The following is an 18,585-nucleotide window of genomic DNA, read 5'->3' on the forward strand; positions in this document are numbered from 1 at the left end:
CCCCAGCACCCCGTGTTACTGACTGTGTCTCTACTGATGTTAATCCAGCTCCCTCACACTGCCACTCAGTCACCCCTCTCCTTCAGCACCCTGTGTTACTGACTGTATCTGTAGTGTGCTAATCCAGCTCCCTCACGCTGTCCTCAGTAACCCCTTTCCAGCAACTTCACCCAGTGATGACACCAGCACCTTTGGTTTAAAGGGATGGTCACCTCACCTCACCTCTCCCCCCCCCCCCCCCCCCCCCCGTCCCCCCCCCCCCCGGCCCATCTCTCTCTCTCTCTCTCCGCCCCCCCCCCCCCACCCCTTCTGGTCAGAATAAACCTTACCGATTAGGTTCCTCCATTCGCTGTCTAGGTCAGCTTGGTTGGCCAGACAGCCCTTCAGGATGTTGAGGCAGTAGTTGTTGCAGGGTTTCACACTTGCCATGCTCCGACAGTGAGGGCAATACATCAATCTCATCATGGCTCGAATGCATTCTGGGCTTGGAGGCACCTGGAGAGGTGGGGTGAGGGGTGGAATTTAATACAACTTTGAATAGTTTGAAAAGAGTCACCGTCAAAAATTGCCCTCCCCAAAATGCGCAATATGCTTCTTCCTCACTGAATGCCCTGTGCTCTTCAAGGTGGGGGATATTAGTGCTTAAGAATGGAGCAGCGATGCCCAGGCTAGGTACAACTCTGGCAGGCACATGATACGTCTAACCTCTGTACCATCCCAAACCTTATCAGATATACAGAGGTACGGCTGCAGTAGCCTTGTGGCTAACTTGTAACACACAGGTTCAGAGTTCAAATCCTACTATGGCCGATTGCGAAACTGAACTTCGCAACAATCTCTCTCATCAATGTTTCAGAAAATAACCAACGCAAAAAACCCAACTGGTTCATTGATGTCCTTCAAGGAAGGCAGCTTGCCAGCCTTCAGGTACACATCCAAAGGTACAATTTCTTTGACGAGAATGAGCCCTACTTTTCCATTTCGGGCCAGCATCAGCATGAAGCGTTCCCGGGTCACATGCAGACAGCATGGTTGGTTTTGTCTCAACATTGCGCTTCAGCTCAAACACAGAATATTAACCCCTACTGCACCAGCATGCCACAGACTGCCATTTCAACAGTGCCCAGACTGAGTACTGAGTCAATGTCAGGCTAATTTAAAGGTAGTTCTGTGATGTGACACGATGTCGACTGTTAACTGGGGCTTATACTGGAGACAGCAGAGGAGTTGGGTTCAAAGACAGGGCGAGGTGGAAATGGCAGTGTGTTTAGCATTTAATTCAGAAGACAAGAGCCCGCTGTCAGAAAACAGGTCGTCTCTTAGAGAAAAACAAATCGAATACTTAGATATGACCCAGCATTTTCCAGCAATAAAGAACTGGAGTTAAGTGAAAATACTCATGAAGCTTGGCAGCATTACTGAAACTGAGAAGCGTTTAACACAAGTTCAAAATGATAAAAAAGAACAGAGAAGATAAGCACACAAGTGATTTCCATTAGTGGTAAAGTTCAAGACTGTGGCGTCACCTCAAGATTAGCATCAGATGCGCAAAGGGATTATTGTGAGACCTTTTACACACTGCGAAATTGGAAGCTAGAATGTTTCACTCGAGTGGGTGTTCAATGCTAACTCAATTCCAGACTTAAGAAAGATCCCGGAGAATTAGGGACTCAGAATTAAAGCAGGGAATGGAAGAAGCAGGATTGGGAGATCTATACAAACAGCCAGGGAAGTACAGGCAAGGAGAGTTGGATGACTTCCTCTTGTACAAACTATCTCTGCCTCTATTACCTATTTTAAAAATGCTCTTTAAAGATACTTTCAACACCTTGTACAGAAACCACCTGACATAGTTCTCTCCAAAACCGTGCTTTTGTGTTTTTGGCAACTGCTTATTTTGACTAAACTACTGTAAGGGCTTTTATTCGGAATGTGTCCGATATGTAGGATCTACCCCTCCCGTGCCCCACAATCGATGACAAATTTTGAATATAAATGACCTGATCCCTGAAGCACCAGCAGCTCTCACTGTTTGATGAACGGACTCCTCAAGGTGATATTATCATAAATGTAAGAACTGCAAGGGTTAATGAAATGTCTAGATCAGCCACTAGGGGAGGCTAGAGTTTCAAGTATATAAGACATTGATGCCAAGCCTTGTGGGGGAGAGACGTGAAGGAGTTAGCTAGAGCATAGACTGAAGGAAAGATAGTGTGAGTAAGAGCAGATCATAGTTTATAATAGTATAGAGATTAGTTGTAGGTGAGTGTAGATTATATGTTAATTATTAACTGTGTATTATTTAAGAGTACGTGTTGAATCCAAATTAGTGTTAATAAATTTATAGCGTTGTTCAAGTTAAAGCTATTTTGTGGTCTTTGTGAACGCTACGCCAACCATCCTGAATTTAACAACACAAAGAACACCACACTCAACTGTTTCCATCTCCTGTCATCGAGGTTTTTCTCCTTTCCTCAGATGGTGGTGAGGGTCTGAAGCTTGTCATAATATCCACTCATGTATATAATGAGATACAGACAGGCAGTGACTGACACACAGAATAACCAATAAACACACAGGACACAGAACAACCAATCACCAGACAGGACACTGCAGGGACACCACCACGATAAAACACTTGAGGCATCAAGACTCTGCCTCTGCTCACGGTATACAGCTACAGAGATAGTCAGGGTGCACAGTTCAGTGAGCACTGTCTCCATGTGACAGAGAGCCAGTCTGGTCAAGCCAGACAGAGGTTATCAGTTTAGATTAATGGAGTGTCAACCCAGAGCAGATTATGTACAGCAACCAGCAGGTTCAATAAAACAGTGTTGAACCATCTCCTGTGTCAGAAGCCTGTTTCTCGTCTTACTGCATCCAGTTGCAGTCAGTGTTTTTTTAAAAAATAAATGTTTCATTAAAGTTTTACCAATGAGTGTTTTTACATAACAAAAATAGAAATACATATAATAATAAAAAATAACAATAAACATATCCCAAACTTACAGTGAAACTACTTACACAACAGAATTTTTGTATTTAAAAAAAAACAGAACAAGGTGGATTTTGCCTCCATGCCCAACTCACATTATATCAACAGTGCCCCCACCTGAACCCCCCCCCTCCCCCCCAGGATGCTGCTGCTGACACTTACTGCTCCCCATGAAAATCAAGGAAAGGTTGCCACCGCCGGGAGAACCCCATCAAGGACCCTCTCAAGGCAAATTGTATTCGCTCCAGGATGAGGAACCCCGCCATATCGCTAACCCAGGTCTCCACACCCGGGGGTATTGAGTCCCTCCACATTAGCAAGATCCGTCTTCGGGTTACCAGGGAGGCAAAGGCCAGTACCTCGGCCTCTTTCGCTTCCCGCACTCCCGGATCCTCCGACACCTCAAATATCGCTACTATTGGACTCGCCTTCACCCGAGTGTCCAAAATCCTAGACATCACCCTCGCAAACCCCTGCCAGAATTCCTTAAGCGCCGGGCATGCCCAAAACATATGGGCATGGTTCGCCGGACTCCCTGCACATCTCGGGCACCTGTCCTCCACCCCAAAAAACGTTCTCATTCTTGCCGCCATTATATGCGCCCGATGCACCACCTTAAACTGAATTAAACTAAGCCTGGCACATGATGATGAGGAGTTCACCCTGCCCAGGGCGTCGGCCCACAGGCCCTCACCCAGCTCCTCCTCCCACTTGTCCTTCAACTCCTCCACTGAGCTTCCTCCACGTCCTGCAGCTCCTGATATATGTCCGACACCTTCCCCTTCCCTACCCAGATGCCAGACACCACCCTGTCCTGGATCCTACGCGGGGGCAGCAGCGGAAATGTCCCCACCTGTTTTCTAAGAAAGTCCCAAACCTGGAGGTACCTGAACGCATTCCCCGGGGGTAGGCCGAACTTCTCCTCCAGCGCCTGCATGCTAGGGAAAGTCCGTCTATAAACAGGTCCCCCATCCTCCTAATACCTGCCCTATGCCAGCCTTGGTATCCCCCATCCAACCTACCCGGAGCAAATCTGTGGTTATTCCATATCGGGGTCCACACCGATCAGTCAGTTAAACCAACTCAATTAACACTTGAGCTCACAGTCTGAAAAGGTATTCACATTTCCAAAAAATCACTTCAATATGCACTTGAAGAATATTAACCTACAAGGCAGCAGACCAATAGCTGTAAAGTGGGGTTAGACAGGATTAGTCTATTGGCCGGCATGGACGTGACGGACACTTATTCTGCGCCATTGTTTTATGTTTCTAAGGGTGACCACCACCAAAGGGGATGGGCAATAAACACATCCTTGCCAGCTCTGGCCACACCTCAGCGCCACCAAACCCATCTCTTTAACCGAACTTGCAGTCATCCCTATAAAACTGCTCCCTCTCTCTCTCAGGCCTAATTTTCCGGCCATTTGCTGGCGGCGGAATTCTTTGGTCGCCCATGGGTTTCCCGACGACGTGCGGTGGCTACAATGAGAATTCCCATTGACAGCAGTGCGAAGGGAGAATCCCGCCACCAGTGAATGGCTCCCGCTGCCGAGAACTACCTGGCTGGGAGGCTGGAGAATCCCGCCCTCAAGTGTCTGCTTTTCTGCTGCCTACTTATGGAAACATCTCGACGTATTTCACAAGTTGAAGGCGGCAGGCAGCCAAAGCTTGTTGTCATTGGAAGACAATGCGTTTGAAGCAAAGGAAGAACTCCCACTCCAGAGACTGGAGGACATCATTTGGGATGACATTTTGGTATAATAATCATCTTTATTGTCACAAGTAGGCTTACATTAACACTGCAATGAAGTTACTGTGAAAATCCCCTCGTCGCCACATTCCGGCGCCTGCTTGAGTACACTCAGGGAGAATTCAGAATGTCCAATTCACCTAACAGCACGTTTTTGGGGATTTGTGGGAGGAAACCGGAGCACCCGGAGTAAACCCACGCAGACACGGGGAGAACGTGCAGACTCCACACAGACAGTGAGCCAAGCCGGGAACCGAACCTGGCATCCTGGAGCTGTGAAGCAACAGTGCTAACCACTGTGCTACCGTGCTGCCCTATTGAGCAGGTACTGCATCATCGGCCATCTTCCAGAAACTGAGAGCTCATCTGCTCTCTCAGGCGAGTGCAAACAGTCCCATGGCACTATTTCAGAGGACAGAGAAACTCTCCCCAGTGTCCTGGCCAATAAATAATCCCTCAAACAAAGTCAGCAATACAGATGATCTGGTCATTATTTTCATTGCCGTTTATGAGACTTTGCTGTGTGAAATTGGCTGCTATATCACCTACAATGCAATAGTAGTCTGCACTTCAAAAGTACTTGACTGGTTGTAAAGTGTTTTGGGGCTTGCTGAGGTCGGGGAAGATGCTATGGAAAGGCAAGGCTTTCGTTTTATTATACGCATTTCACAGATGTAATGCATGCAGCATAACACCACGCAAGGCAAGAAGATAATGCCAGTTGATCTGTTTTGATGGTCTTGGCTGGGAGAAGATCGCTGGTCAGCACAGTGAGAGTTCCTAGACCTGTGAATTGTGTTATAGAATCCTTGATGTGCGGCACGGTGGCACAGTGGTTAGCACTGCTGCCACACAGCTCCAGGGACCCGGGATAAATTCCGGCCTCGGGTGACTGTTTGTGTGGAGGTTGCACTCTCCCCGTGTCTGCGTGGGTTTCCTCCGGGTGCTCCGGTTTCCTCCCACAGTCCAAAGATGAGCACGTTAGGTGGATTGGCCATGTTAAATTGCCCCGTAGTGTCCAAAAGGTTCGGTGGGGGTGCTGGATTGGGTGGAGGTGCGGGCTTAAGTAGGATGCTCTTTTGAAGGGTTGGTGCACACTCGATGGGCCGAATGGCCTCCTTCTGCACTGTAGGGATTCCACAATTCTATTCTCTGTCTTTCCAAACAGACGGACTGGGCCTCGGTTTCAAAACTCTCATCCAAAAGAGAATACCTCCGACAGTGCAGTGCTCCCACTGTACTTCACACTTCTCTAAGGTGGAAGCCTTGGATTACCAGCTCATAGAACATAGAACAATACAGCGCAGTACAGGCCCTTCAGCCCACGATGTTGCACCAAAACAAAAGCCATCTAACCTACACTATGCCATTATCATCCATATGTTTATCCAATAAACTTTTAAATGCCCTCAATGTTGCCGAGTTCACTACTGTAGCAGGTAGGGCATTCCATGGCCTCACTACTGTTTGCGTAAAGAACCTACCTCTGACCTCTGTCCTATATCTATTACCCCTCAGTTTAAAGTTATGTCCCCTCATGCCAGCCATTTCCATCCGCGGGAGAAGGCTCTCACTGTCCACCCTATCCAACCCCCTGATCATATTGTATGCCTCTATTAAGTCTCCTCTTAACCTTCTTCTCTCCAACGAAAACAACCTCAAGTCCATCAGCCTTTCCTCATAAGATTTTCCCTCCATACCAGGCAACATCCTGGTAAATCTCCTCTGCACCCGCTCCAAAGCCTCCATGTCCTTCCTATAATGCGGTGACCAGAACTGTACGCAATACTCCAAATGCGGCCGTACCAGAGTTCTGTACAGCTGCAACATGACCTCCCGACTCCGGAACTCAATCCCTCTACCAATAAAGGCCAACACTCCATAGGCCTTCTTCACAACCCTATCAACCTGGGTGGCAACTTTCAGGGATCTATGTACATGGACACCTAGATCCCTCTGCTCATCCACACTTTCAAGAACTTTACCATTAGCCAAATATTCCGCATTCCTGTTATTCCTTCCAAAGTGAATCACCTCACACTTCTCTACATTAAACTCCATTTGCCACCTCTCAGCCCAGCTCTGCAGCTTATCTATATCCCTCTGTAACCTGCTACATCCTTCCACACTATCGACAACACCACCGACTTTAGTATCGTCTGCAAATTTACTCACCCACCCTTCTGCGCCTTCCTCTAGGTCATTGATAAAAATGACAAACAGCAACGGCCCCAGAACAGATCCTTGTGGTACTCCACTTGTGACTGTACTCCATTCTGAACATTTCCCATCAACCACCACCCTCTGTCTTCTTTCAGCTAGCCAATTTCTGATCCACATCTCTAAATCACCCTCAATCCACAGCCTCCGTATTTTCTGCAATAGCCTACCGTGGGGAACCTTATCAAACGCTTTGCTGAAATCCATATACACCACATCAACTGCTCTACCCTCATCTACCTGTTCAGTCACCTTCTCAAAGAACTCAATAAGGTTTGTGAGGCATGACCTACCCTTCACAAAGCCATGCTGACTATCCCTGATCATATTATTCCTATCTAGATGATTATAAATCTTGTCTCTTATAATCCCCTCCAAGACTTTACCCACTACAGACGTGAGGCTCACCGGTCTATAGTTGCCGGGGTTGTCTCTGCTCCCCTTTTTGAACAAAGGGACCACATTTGCTGTCCTCCAGTCCTCTGGCACTATTCCTGTAGCCAATGATGACATAAAAATCGAAGCCAAAGGTCCAGCAATCTCTTCCCTGGCCTCCCAGAGAATCCTAGGATAAATCCCATCAGGTCCCGGGGACTTATCTATTTTCAGCCTGTCCAGAATTGCCAACACCTCTTCCCTACGTACCTCAATGCCATCTATTCTATTAGCCTGGGGCTCAGCATTCTCCTCCACAACATTATCTTTTTCCTGAGTGAATACTGACGAAAAATATTCATTTAGTATCTCGCCTATCTCTTCAGACTCCACACACAATTTCCCATCCCTGTCTTTGACTGGTCCTACTCTTTCCCTAGTCATTCGCTTATTCCTGACATACCTATAGAAAGCTTTTGGGTTTTCCTTGATCCTTCCTGCCAAATACTTCTCATGTCCCCTCCTTGCTCGTCTTAGCTCTCTCTTTAGATCCTTCCTCGCTACCTTGTAACTCTCCATCGCCCCAACCGAAACTTCACACCTCATCTTCACATAGGCCTCCTTCTTCCTCTTAACAAGAGATTCCACTTCCTTGGTAAACCACGGTTCCCTCGCTCGACGCCTTCCTCCCTGCCTGACCGGTACATACTTATCAAGAACACGCCGTAGCTGATCCTTGAACAAGCCCCACTTATCCAGTGTGCCCAACACTTGCAGCCTACCTCTCCACCTTATCCCCCCCAAGTCATGTCTAATGGCATCATAATTGCCCTTCCCTCAGCTATAACTCTTGCCCTGCGGTGTATACTTATCCCTTTCCATCATTAACGTAAACGTCACCGAATTGTGGTCACTGTCCCCAAAGTGCTCTCCTACCTCCAAATCCAACACCTGGCCTGGTTCATTACCCAAAACCAAATCCAACGTGGCCTCGCCTCTTGTTGGCCTGTCAACATATTGTTTCAGGAAACCCTCCTGCACACACTGTACAAAAAACGACCCATCTATTGTACTCGAACTATATCTTTTCCAGTCAATATTTGGAAAGTTAAAGTCTCCCATAATAACTACCCTGTTACTTTCGCTCTTATCCAGAATCATCTTCGCCATCCTTTCCTCTACATCTATTAGGAGCTATTAGAACATCTATCAGAACTATTAGGAGGCCTATATAAAACTCCCAACAGGGTGACCTCTCCTTTCCTGTTTCTAACTTCAGCCCATACTACCTCGGAAGAAGAGTCCCCATCTAGCATCCTCTCCGCCACCGTAATACTGCTCTTGACTAGCAGCGCCACACCTCCCCCTCTTTTGCCTCCTTCTCTGAGCTTACTAAAACACCTAAACCCCGGAACCTGCAACATCCATTCCTGTCCCTGCTCTATCCATGTCTCCGAAATGGCCACAACATCGAAGTCCCAGGTACCAACCCATGCTGCCAGTTCCCCTACCTTGTTTCGTATACTCCTGGCATTGAAGTAGACACACTTCAAACCACCTACCTGAACACTGGCCCCCCTCCTGCGACGTCAAATCTGTTATGTGGTTGGACTTGTCTGCGTGGACTGTCCATGACCAATTGCTTTTAGTGTCTAAAAAGGTTAGTTGGGGTTACTGGGTTTATGGGGATAGGGTGGAGGCTTAACTAGGGTGCTCTTTCCAAGAGCCGGCGCAGACCTGATGGGCCGAATGGCATCCCTCTGCACTGTAAATTCTACGATTCTATGGTCTTGAAAATTCACTCACTTCCAGGTGAGTGTCCAACCTACTGAACCAGGCTCACACCTCCAAAGTGACAAGATCACTTCAGAAAAGCTGAAATGAATAGTCCCAAACTTCTGCTCCATCGCTCTCCAGATATTAGTGGGAAGTGAAATAAAGTAAACCACAGATGCGCGCCAATAAAACCAGCTAATTTGAGGAGACGGCTGCTTTCCATTTGTTATGATGTAATCTGACAGCTCTGTCTTCTCAATAACAAGAGCTCCTTTGTTTGGTGGACGTGCAGTAGATTTATCTCGATTTCCAGGCATTTTCTCAACAGGAGGTGGGAGGATCTTTTCAGGACAGATCGCTTCGGGGGGGGGGGGGGGGAAGTCCGGTGCTGTAACACCTAATAATTAAAATTTTCCTTTACATACTTTCATCAGACAGGTGCATAAGACTCGAGTGCCAAAAGGGTCTGATCATTCTGTACTGCTAAGCTGGTTAACAAAAGGTGCGCCAGTGAGGGAATATCTCGGAAGCAATTGATCCCGAATGCCAACACAGACCTTTTTCTCAATTTGACCAAAGGGATGAAGGGCAAACCGAGCTTCCTGCATGAAGTCTGGACTTCGACTAAATCGCAGACAAGCCGGTTAAGATCCCATCACATCTGGATCGAACCAAGGAGTGCTTCCACATGGCAGGGAACTTGGAAACAAAACTCTTCAAATGAATGAGGGAGAGATCAAGGGTTAAAAATACCTCTTACAGCAGTGGGAAACAAGGGGAAATAATGAGAGGAGGGGTCATGAGGGAACGCAGCACGCCTAATATAACTTATCCTTTTTACTGCCAAGTCATCTTCAAACTGCAGAACAGCTCAAACCTCAGGCAGGGCGTTTAGCATAATGCCAACACTTGGCTCAATACTTTGAAACACTAACAGCACCACCAAATACTCTCTGCCTTTTTAAATTCAAGACCCACAGCTAGTCACAGCACTATTTCCAATCTTCTCTCTACTTCTTCCCAACACTCTTGCTCAGTGTGGCCCAGGGGTGTCAGCAACCTTCCAAAACTGTAACTGAATGACTAATCCTCGATTCTGGCCAGTGAGCATGGCTGAGCTGTCCTGTTGCTGAGAGAATCAGAGCCAAGCCTAAACTAAGCCTGTGGCACAGTGGCTAGCACTGCTGTCTCACAGCGCCAGAGACCCTGATTCAGTTCTGCCATTGGGGGACTGTCTGTATGGAGTTTGTACTTTCTCCCAGTGTCTGCATGGCCTTCCGCCAGGTGCAGGTTGAGTGGATTGGCCATGCTAAATTGCCCCTTGGGGTCCAAAGATATGCAGATTCGGTGGGGATAGGGCGCTCTTTCAGAGGGCTGAATGGCCTCCTTCTGCACTGTAGGAATTCTATTTCAGATGCTCTCTAGTGAGCGTGGAAGGATGTTACATCAGGCACCACTTTCTGAGTCAATCAGGAAATACATGGTATCTTCAATATGTTGGAAACCACAGCCAAGTAAGACGGGTGCCCTGTTACAACCATGGAAGAGATAAAGGATTATGTTCTTGAACAGATGCTTGATGTATGTTCTCGATCTGGTACATAGACCATGGGCTGGATTCTCCGTTTGGGAAACGAAGTGCTGATGCCAGCGGAGCATGTGTGGACTTTCACGACCAAAAGAATCGTCATGAAACCCTCACCGCTTCCGGTACCGTTGAGGGGCTAGCACCGGCGCCGACTGAAACCCCTGAGGACTGCAGCAAAATCGGCCAGAGAATGGCCGGGTCCCGGGCCGCGCATGCGCACGGCTGACCACCTGCACCGGTCGTGCAGTACAACATGGCGCTGGCCGTGCGCGAACCCAACCCGCCAACCGCAACCCCACAGCCCACCCCCTAGCCACTCTCCACCAGTCCCCCCAGCCCTCGCAGAAGCCCCCCCTGGCCAGCGGCACGGTTCCCGGCTGAGTGTGGCGGCGGGCTGGATACAGCCCGCAGCCGTCACGGCGGATTCCCAGTTGGGACCACACATGGCCCGTTCTGTCGGGAACTCGGCCCCATCGGGGGCGGAACATCGCCGGTGGGCCGGCCCATGACGCGCCAATGCCGTTGAAATGACGCGTGGCACGTATCACGATGATGTCAGTTTGGAGGCCGCAGAGCATGGCGGAGCGACGTCAAACCGGCGCTGGCTCCGATTTTGGTGTGGGATTCCATTCTCCGCCCGATCGCCAAACACGAATTTGGCGTCAGGCTACGGAGAATCCACCCCATGTTTTTAATTAGGTACAAGAGGTTTGTTCTCGAACTAGAGTGTGGCATATGTTTGTAAACTGCTTCGTGGAGTGCATTCTTGAACTGAGGCACAGAATAGGTTCTCAAACTGGCTAACAGGATGCACCTTTGTATTGGTGTGTGGGATATATTCTTGACCTGCCACATGGGGTGAATTCTAAAACTTAACACACAAAGTTCATCTGCACAGTTATTGAAACACAGCGATTAACCTGAACATAGAACCAGCGAAAGGTTACAGCACAGAAGGAGGCCATTCGGCCCATCTTGTCTATGCCAGCCCGAGGACACCCAGGAGCTCTTTCTAATCCCGCCTTCCTGCACCCAGCCCATAGCCCTGTAGCTTACAGCACTTAAGGTGCAGATCCAGGTGCTTTTAAAAAGAGTTTAGGGTCTCTTTTCTTTTCTAGTTTAGCGTCTCTGCCGCCATCATCAACTCGGGCAGCAAATTCCAGACACTCAATACCTTCTGCGTAAAAAAGTCTTTCCTCCTATCCCCTGTACACCTTCTGCCACTTATCTTGAATCTGTGACCTGTGGTTCTAGAATTCTACGCCAAGGGGAAGCAATTTTATCCTGACCACTCTATCTCTTCCGCTCATAATTTTGTGCATCTCAATCAAGTCACCCCTCAGCCTTCTTTGCTGCAAGGAAAGTAACCCAAATCCTCCAATCTCTCCTCGTAGCTACAATTCTCCAGCCCTGGCAACATTCTTGTAAACCTCCTCTGCACTCTCTCCAGAGCAATTACATCCTTCTTGTAATGTGGTGAACAGAACTATGCACAATACTCCAGCTGTGGTCTCACCAGTGTTTTATACAATTCCAATATTATATCCTTACTTTTTTTACTCTGTGCCTCTGCCAATGAAGGCGAGCATTCCGTATGCTTTCTTTACAACCTTGTCTACTTGAAGTGCTGCCTTTAGGAACCTGTGTACCTGGACGCCAAGATCTCTCACTTCATTTACCCCTCTTAGTATATTCCATGTATTGTGCACTCCCTATAACTGTTTGACCCCCTTAAATGTATGACCTCACGTTTCTCTGCATTTAAACCCATCTACCACTTCACTGCCCACTCCACCAACCCATCTATATGGAGATTGTAGCTATCCTCAACACTGGCCATTACTTGACTAATGTTTGTGTGGTCTGCAAATTTCCAAATCTAGCCCCCCACATTTACGTCCAAATCATTAATATATAACACAAACAGGAAGAGTCCCAACACCGCGCCGTGTGGAATACCACTTGAAACAATCTTTTTGAAACAGCGCACCAAGTAATTTAATATAAGTGTATTGAATATTGATGGCAGCAGCACGCATTGGAAAGTCGACCACCATCACAACACTTACTGACTTCCGGGTGCGGCGAGGCAGAGCTAAGTCGCATATTCGGCAGCTCCCGCTTGGAACAGACTTTTGGGCTCTTTACAGGGCCCCCAATGGCATTTTTTCGACATTTCCCAGTGTGGGAAGACGACTGCAACATTCCCCCGACAGTGTCCCCCAGGAATGGTATGTCTCTTGGTTACCAGACCCGGCAGAAGCAGTAAAAGATTTGGCTGGAGCTGCAGGAAAGACAAAAGCCTCTTCCAGCATGCAGGCGGGGGAAGGGCAAGCTTAAAGGCTTCAAGCTGACTTGAGGACCTTTATTAAAGGTGAATTCTAGCAGCAGAGGGAACAACTGTGAAAAGATCTCACCAAGGCCATTGAAGAAGCAGGGGCGAGGCTTCCGGTGGCGGCCATGGAGGAGTAGGTCGCGCATTCGGCAGCTCCCGTCTGGAACGGACTCTCAGACCGTTTTCAGGAGTTTCCACAGATTTTTTGGGGCAGATTGGTGAAGCGAACACTGCCAAAAGGGTTCCCTCTAGAGACTTCCGGTTGCGGCTATGTGGAGCTAAGTCGCACATTTGGCGGCTCCCTCAAAAACGGACTTTTGGGCTCTTTTCAGGGCCCCCAACTGCACTTTTCCGACGTTTCCCGGTCTGGGAAGGAGTTAATAACAACTGCCCGTCAGTATATGGCTTTAACTAGGAGCGGGACGACAAAAAAGGTGGTGGTGGACCAGAAGAAGGGAGGGAAGAACAAAATGGCAGCGGGCGGGGACCAGGCAGCGTGGAGGCAGTGGGCGGAGGAGCAACAGGAGGCTATCCAGCGCTGCCTCAGAGAGATTAAAATGGACCTGCTAGAGCCGATGAAGGCTTCTATTGATAAGCTGCTGGTGACACAGACGGACCGGGGGTGGCGATCCGCGAGGCTCGTCAAAAGATCTCTGACAATGACGACGAGATCTTAGGCCTGGCGGTAAAGGTGGAGGCGCACGAGGCGCTCCAGAAGAAATGGCAGGAGCGGTTCGAGGAGATGGAGAATCGGTCGAGGCAGAAGAATCTGCGGATTCTGGGCCTCCCGTGGGGGCCTATGTGGTCACCATGTTGAACTCGCTGATGGGAGCGGGGTCCTTCCAGGGGCCCCTGGAGCTGGAAGGGGCCCAATGGTCAAGGAGGAGCTGGGGCGGGTGGGGGGGGTCGAGACGGGGGTATGCCGATGTGGGGAACGGGCCGGGTGTGGGATGCGGGCGCATGGTTGGCCGAGGAGGAGTTATGGCTAGTCGGCGGGGGAGGGGGGGCGGGTAGCCCCCTGATCCGGCTGATAACCTGGAATGTAAGGGGACTGAATGGGCCGGTTAAGCGGGCCCGCGTGTTCGCGCACCTGAAGAGGCTCAAGGCGGATGTGGTTATGCTCCAGGAGACGCACCTGAAGGTGGCGGACCAGGTAAGACTGAGGAAAGGGTGGGTAGGTCAGGTGTTTCACTCGGGGCTAGATGCCAAAAATCGAGGGGTGGCGATCTTGGTGGGAAAGAAGGTGTCATTCGAGGCGTCGAGCATTGTGGCAGATAATGGCGGTAGGTACATAATGGTAAGTGGTAAGTTGCAGGAAGAGAGGGTGGTACTGGTCAATGTGTATGCTCCGAATTGGGACGATGCGGGTTTTATGCGGCGTATGTTGGGTCGGATCCCAGACTTGGAAGTGGGGCGCCTGATAATGGGGGGAGACTTTAACATGGTGTTGGATCCGGCACAGGATCGCTCCAGGTCTAGAGTGCTGAGGGAATTTATGCACCAAATGGGAGGGGTGGACCCTTGGAGATTTGCAAGGCCAGGGGCTAGGGAATTTTCATTCTTCTCACATGTCCCTCACATGTTCTCACAGTGCAGCACGGTAGCTTGGTGGTTAGCACAATTGCTTCACAGCTCCAGGGTCCCAGGTTCGATTCCCAGCTTGGGTCACTGTCTATGCGGAGTCTGCACGTTCTCCCCGTGTGTGTGTGGGTTTCCTCCGGGTGCTCCGGTTTCCTCCCACAGTCCAAAGATGTGCAGGTTAGGTGGATTGGCTATGCTAAATTGCCCTTAGTGTCTAAAATTGCCTTTAGTGTTGGGTGGGGTTACTGGGCTATGGGGATAGGGTGGATGCGTGGGCTTGGATAGGGTGCTCTTTCAAAGAGCCGGTGCAGACTCGATGGGCCAAATGGCCTCCTTCTGCACTGTAAATTCTATGGTTCTATGTCCATAAGGCTTATTCTCGAATCGACTTTTTCATTGTGAGTAGGGCGCTGATAGCGAGAGTAGAGGATACCGAGTATTCGGCAATAGCCATTTCGGACCACACCCCGCATTGGGTGGACTTGGAGATGGGGGTGGAGAGGGACCAGCGCCCGCTGTGGCGCTTGGAGGTGGGGCTGTTGGTGGACGAGGAGGTGAGCAAGCGGGTCCGAGGAAGTATAGAGAGGTACTTGGAGACCAACGACAACGGGGAGGTCCGAGTGGGGATGGTATGGGAGGCACTGAAGGCGGTGGTGAGGGGAGAGCTGATCTCCATTAGGGCCCACAAGGAGCGGAGGGAGAGGGAGAGGCTGGTGGGGGAGATGGTGAGGGTAGACAGGAGGGATGCGGAAGAGCCTGAGGAAGGATTGTTGAGGAAGAGGCGCAGCCTCCAGGCCGAATTCGACCTGGTGACCACCAGGAAGGCGGAGGTGCAGTGGAGGAAGGCCCAGGGGGCGGTCTACGAGTATGGGGAAAAGGCAAGCCGGATGCTGACGCATCAGCTTCGGAAGCGGGACGCAGCTAGGGAGATCGGGGGAGTTAAGGACAGGGGAGGGAGCGTGGTGCGGAGTGGGGTTGGCATCAATGGGGTCTTCAGGGACTTCTACGAGGAATTGTATCGATCCGAGCCCCCACGGGAGGAGGGAGGGATGGGCCGTTTCCTGGACCAATTGAGGTTTCCAAAGGTGGAAGAGGGACTGGTGGCGTGACTGGGGGCCCCGATTGGGCTGGAGTAGCTGATCAAAGGGATAGGAAGCATGCAGGCGGGGAAGGCACCGGGGCCGGATGGTTTCCCGGTCGAGTTCTATAAAAAATATATGGACCTGTTGGGCCCGCTGTTAGTTAGGACCTTTAATGAGGCAAGGGAGGGGGGGGCTTTACCCCCGACGATGTCCCGGGCACTGATCTCCTTGATCCTGAAGCGGGACAAGGATCCCCTGCAATGTGGGTCTTACAGACCGATTTCCTTGCTAAATGTAGATGCCAAGGTGCTGGCGAAGGTCTTAGCCACGAGGATTGAGGATTGTGTGCCGCAGATCATCCATGAAGACCAGTTAGGGATTTGTGAAGGGGAGACAGTTGAACGCGAATGTGAGGAGGCTTTTGAACGTTATCATGATGCCGGTGAGGGAGGGGGAGGCGGAGATAGTGGTGGCGATGGACGCTGAGAAAGCCTTCGATAGGGTAGAGTGGGGATACCTGTGGGAGCTGCTGAAGAGGTTTGGGTTTGGGGAGGGGTTTGTCAGGTGGGTTAGGCTGTTGTATGAGGTCCCGATGGCGAGTGTGGCCACAAATAGGAGGAGGTCCGAGTACTTTCGGTTGCACTGAGGGACGAGACAGGGGTGTCCCCTGTCCCCCCTGCTCTTCGCACTGGCGATTGAACCCCTGGCTATGGCACTGAGAGAGTCGAGGAACTGGAGGGGGTTGGTGCGGGGTGGGGAGGAGCATAGGGTCTTGCTTTATGCGGCCGACCTGCTGCTGTATGTGGCGGACCCGGTGGGAGGAATGACAGAGGTAATGAGGATCCTTAGGGAATTCGGGGACTTTTCGGGGTACAAGCTCAATATGGGGAAGAGCGAGCTGTTCGTAGTTCAGCTAGGGGACCAGGAGAGGGGGATTGGCGAGCTCCCACTAAAAAGGAGCTTCAGATATTTGGGGGTCCATGTGGCCAGGAGCTGGGGGGCCCTGCATAGGCTTAACTTTACAAGGCCGGTGGAGCAAATGGAGGAGGAGTTCAAGAGGTGGGACGCGTTGCCGCTGTCCTTGGCGGGTAGGGGGCAGTCAATCAAAAATGACGGTGCTCCCAAGGTTTTTGTTCCTGTTCCAGTGCCTTCGTGAAGGGGAGGTTGTGTCTCACTAACTTGATAGAGTTTTTCGAGGAGGTCATGAAGATGATTGATGTAGGTAGGGCAGTGGATGTTGTCTATATGGACTTCAGTAAGGCCTTTGACAAGGTCCCTCATGGTAGACTAGTACAAAAGGTGAAGTCACACGGGATCAGGGGTGAGCTGGCAAGGTGGATACAGAACTGGCTAGGTCATAGAAGACAGAGAGTAGCAATGGAAGGATGCTTTTCTAATTGGAGGGCTGTGGCCAGTTGTGTTCCACAGCGATCAGTGCTGGGACCTTTGCTGTTTGTAGTATATATAAATGATTTGGAGGAAAATGTAACTGGTCTGATTAGTAAGTTTGCAGACGACACAAAGGTTGGTGGAATTGCGGATAGCGATGAGGACTGTCAGAGGATACAGCAGGATTTAGATTGTTTGGAGACTTTGGAGGAGAGGTGGCAGGTGGAGTTTAATCCGGACAAATGTGAGGTAATGCATTTTGGAAGGTCTAATGCAGGTAGGGAATATACAGTGAATGGTAGAACCCTCAAGAGTATTGAAAGTCAGAGAGATCTAGGAGTACAGGTCCACAGGTCACTGAAAGGGGCAACACAGGTGGAGAAGGTAGTCAAGAAGGCATTTGGCATGCTTGCCTTCATTGGCCGGGGCATTGAGTATAAGAATTGGCAAGTCATGTTGCAGCTGTATAGAACCTTAGTTAGGCCACACTTGGAGTATAGTGTTCAATTCTGGTCGCCACACTACCAGAAGGATGTGGAGGCTTTAGAGAGGGTGCAGAAGAGATTTACCAGAATGTTGCCTGGTATGGAGGGCATTAGCTATGAGGCGCGGTTGAATAAACTCGGTTTGTTCTCACTGGAACGAAGGAGGTTGAGGGGAGACCTGATAGAGGTCTACAAAATTATGAGGGGCATAGACAGAGTGGATAGTCAGAGGCTTTTCCCCGGGGTAGAGGGGTCAATTACTAGGGGGCATAGGTTTAAGGTGAGAGGGGCAAGGTTTAGAGTAGATGTACGAGGCAAGTTTTTTACGCAGAGGGTAGTGGGTGACTGGAACTCGCTACCGGAGGAGGTGGTGGAAGCAGGGACGATAGTGACTTTTAAGGGGCATCTTGACAAATACATGAATAGGATGGGAATAGAGGGATACGGACCCAGGAAGTGTAGAAGATTGTAGTTTAGTCGGGCAGCATGGTCGGCACGGGATTGGAGGGCCGAAGGGCCTGTTCCTGTGCTGTACATTTCTTTGTTCTTGTTGTTGTTCTTCCCGTGTTTATCCCGAAGGCTTTTTTCAGGCGGGTTAACAGGAGTATAATGGGGTTTGTGTGGGCGCGAGGGACTCCGAGGGTGAGAAGGGTGTACCTGGAGAGGAGTAGAGATGGGTGGAGCTGGCACTGCCCAACCTCTGTGGGTACTACTGGGCCGCCAATGCGACGATGGTGCGCATGTGGGTGCTGGAGGGGGAGGGGGCTGCATGGAAGAGGCTGGAGACGGCGTCCTGTGTGGGTACGAGTCTGGGGGCGCTGGCAATGGCGCCGCTGCCGCTCCCTCCAAGGAGGTATACCACGAGCCCGGTGGTGGTGGCGGCCCTCAAAATTTGGGGGCAGTGGAGGCGGCATAGGGGGGAAGTTGGGGCCTCGGCGTGGACCCCATTACGGGGGAACCACCGGTTCTCCCCAGGAAGAACAGGTGGAGGGTTTTTGGGTTGGCAC

The 18,585-nt window shown here is 50.2% G+C and overlaps 1 protein-coding gene across 1 annotated transcript in view; it reads right to left on the reverse strand.

Moving 5' to 3' along the window:
* Positions 1-18,585, reverse strand: part of LOC140390054 (glypican-1-like) — a 311,113-nt gene that overhangs the window by 36,103 nt on the left and 256,425 nt on the right. The window contains exon 4 of the mRNA XM_072474915.1: positions 330-495. Within this exon, the coding sequence (XP_072331016.1) occupies positions 330-495 (166 nt within the window). The remainder of the gene's footprint in view (positions 1-329; positions 496-18,585) is intronic.

This window comes from Scyliorhinus torazame, chromosome 14 (assembly GCF_047496885.1).
Source record: "Scyliorhinus torazame isolate Kashiwa2021f chromosome 14, sScyTor2.1, whole genome shotgun sequence".
NCBI lineage: Eukaryota > Metazoa > Chordata > Chondrichthyes > Carcharhiniformes > Scyliorhinidae > Scyliorhinus > Scyliorhinus torazame.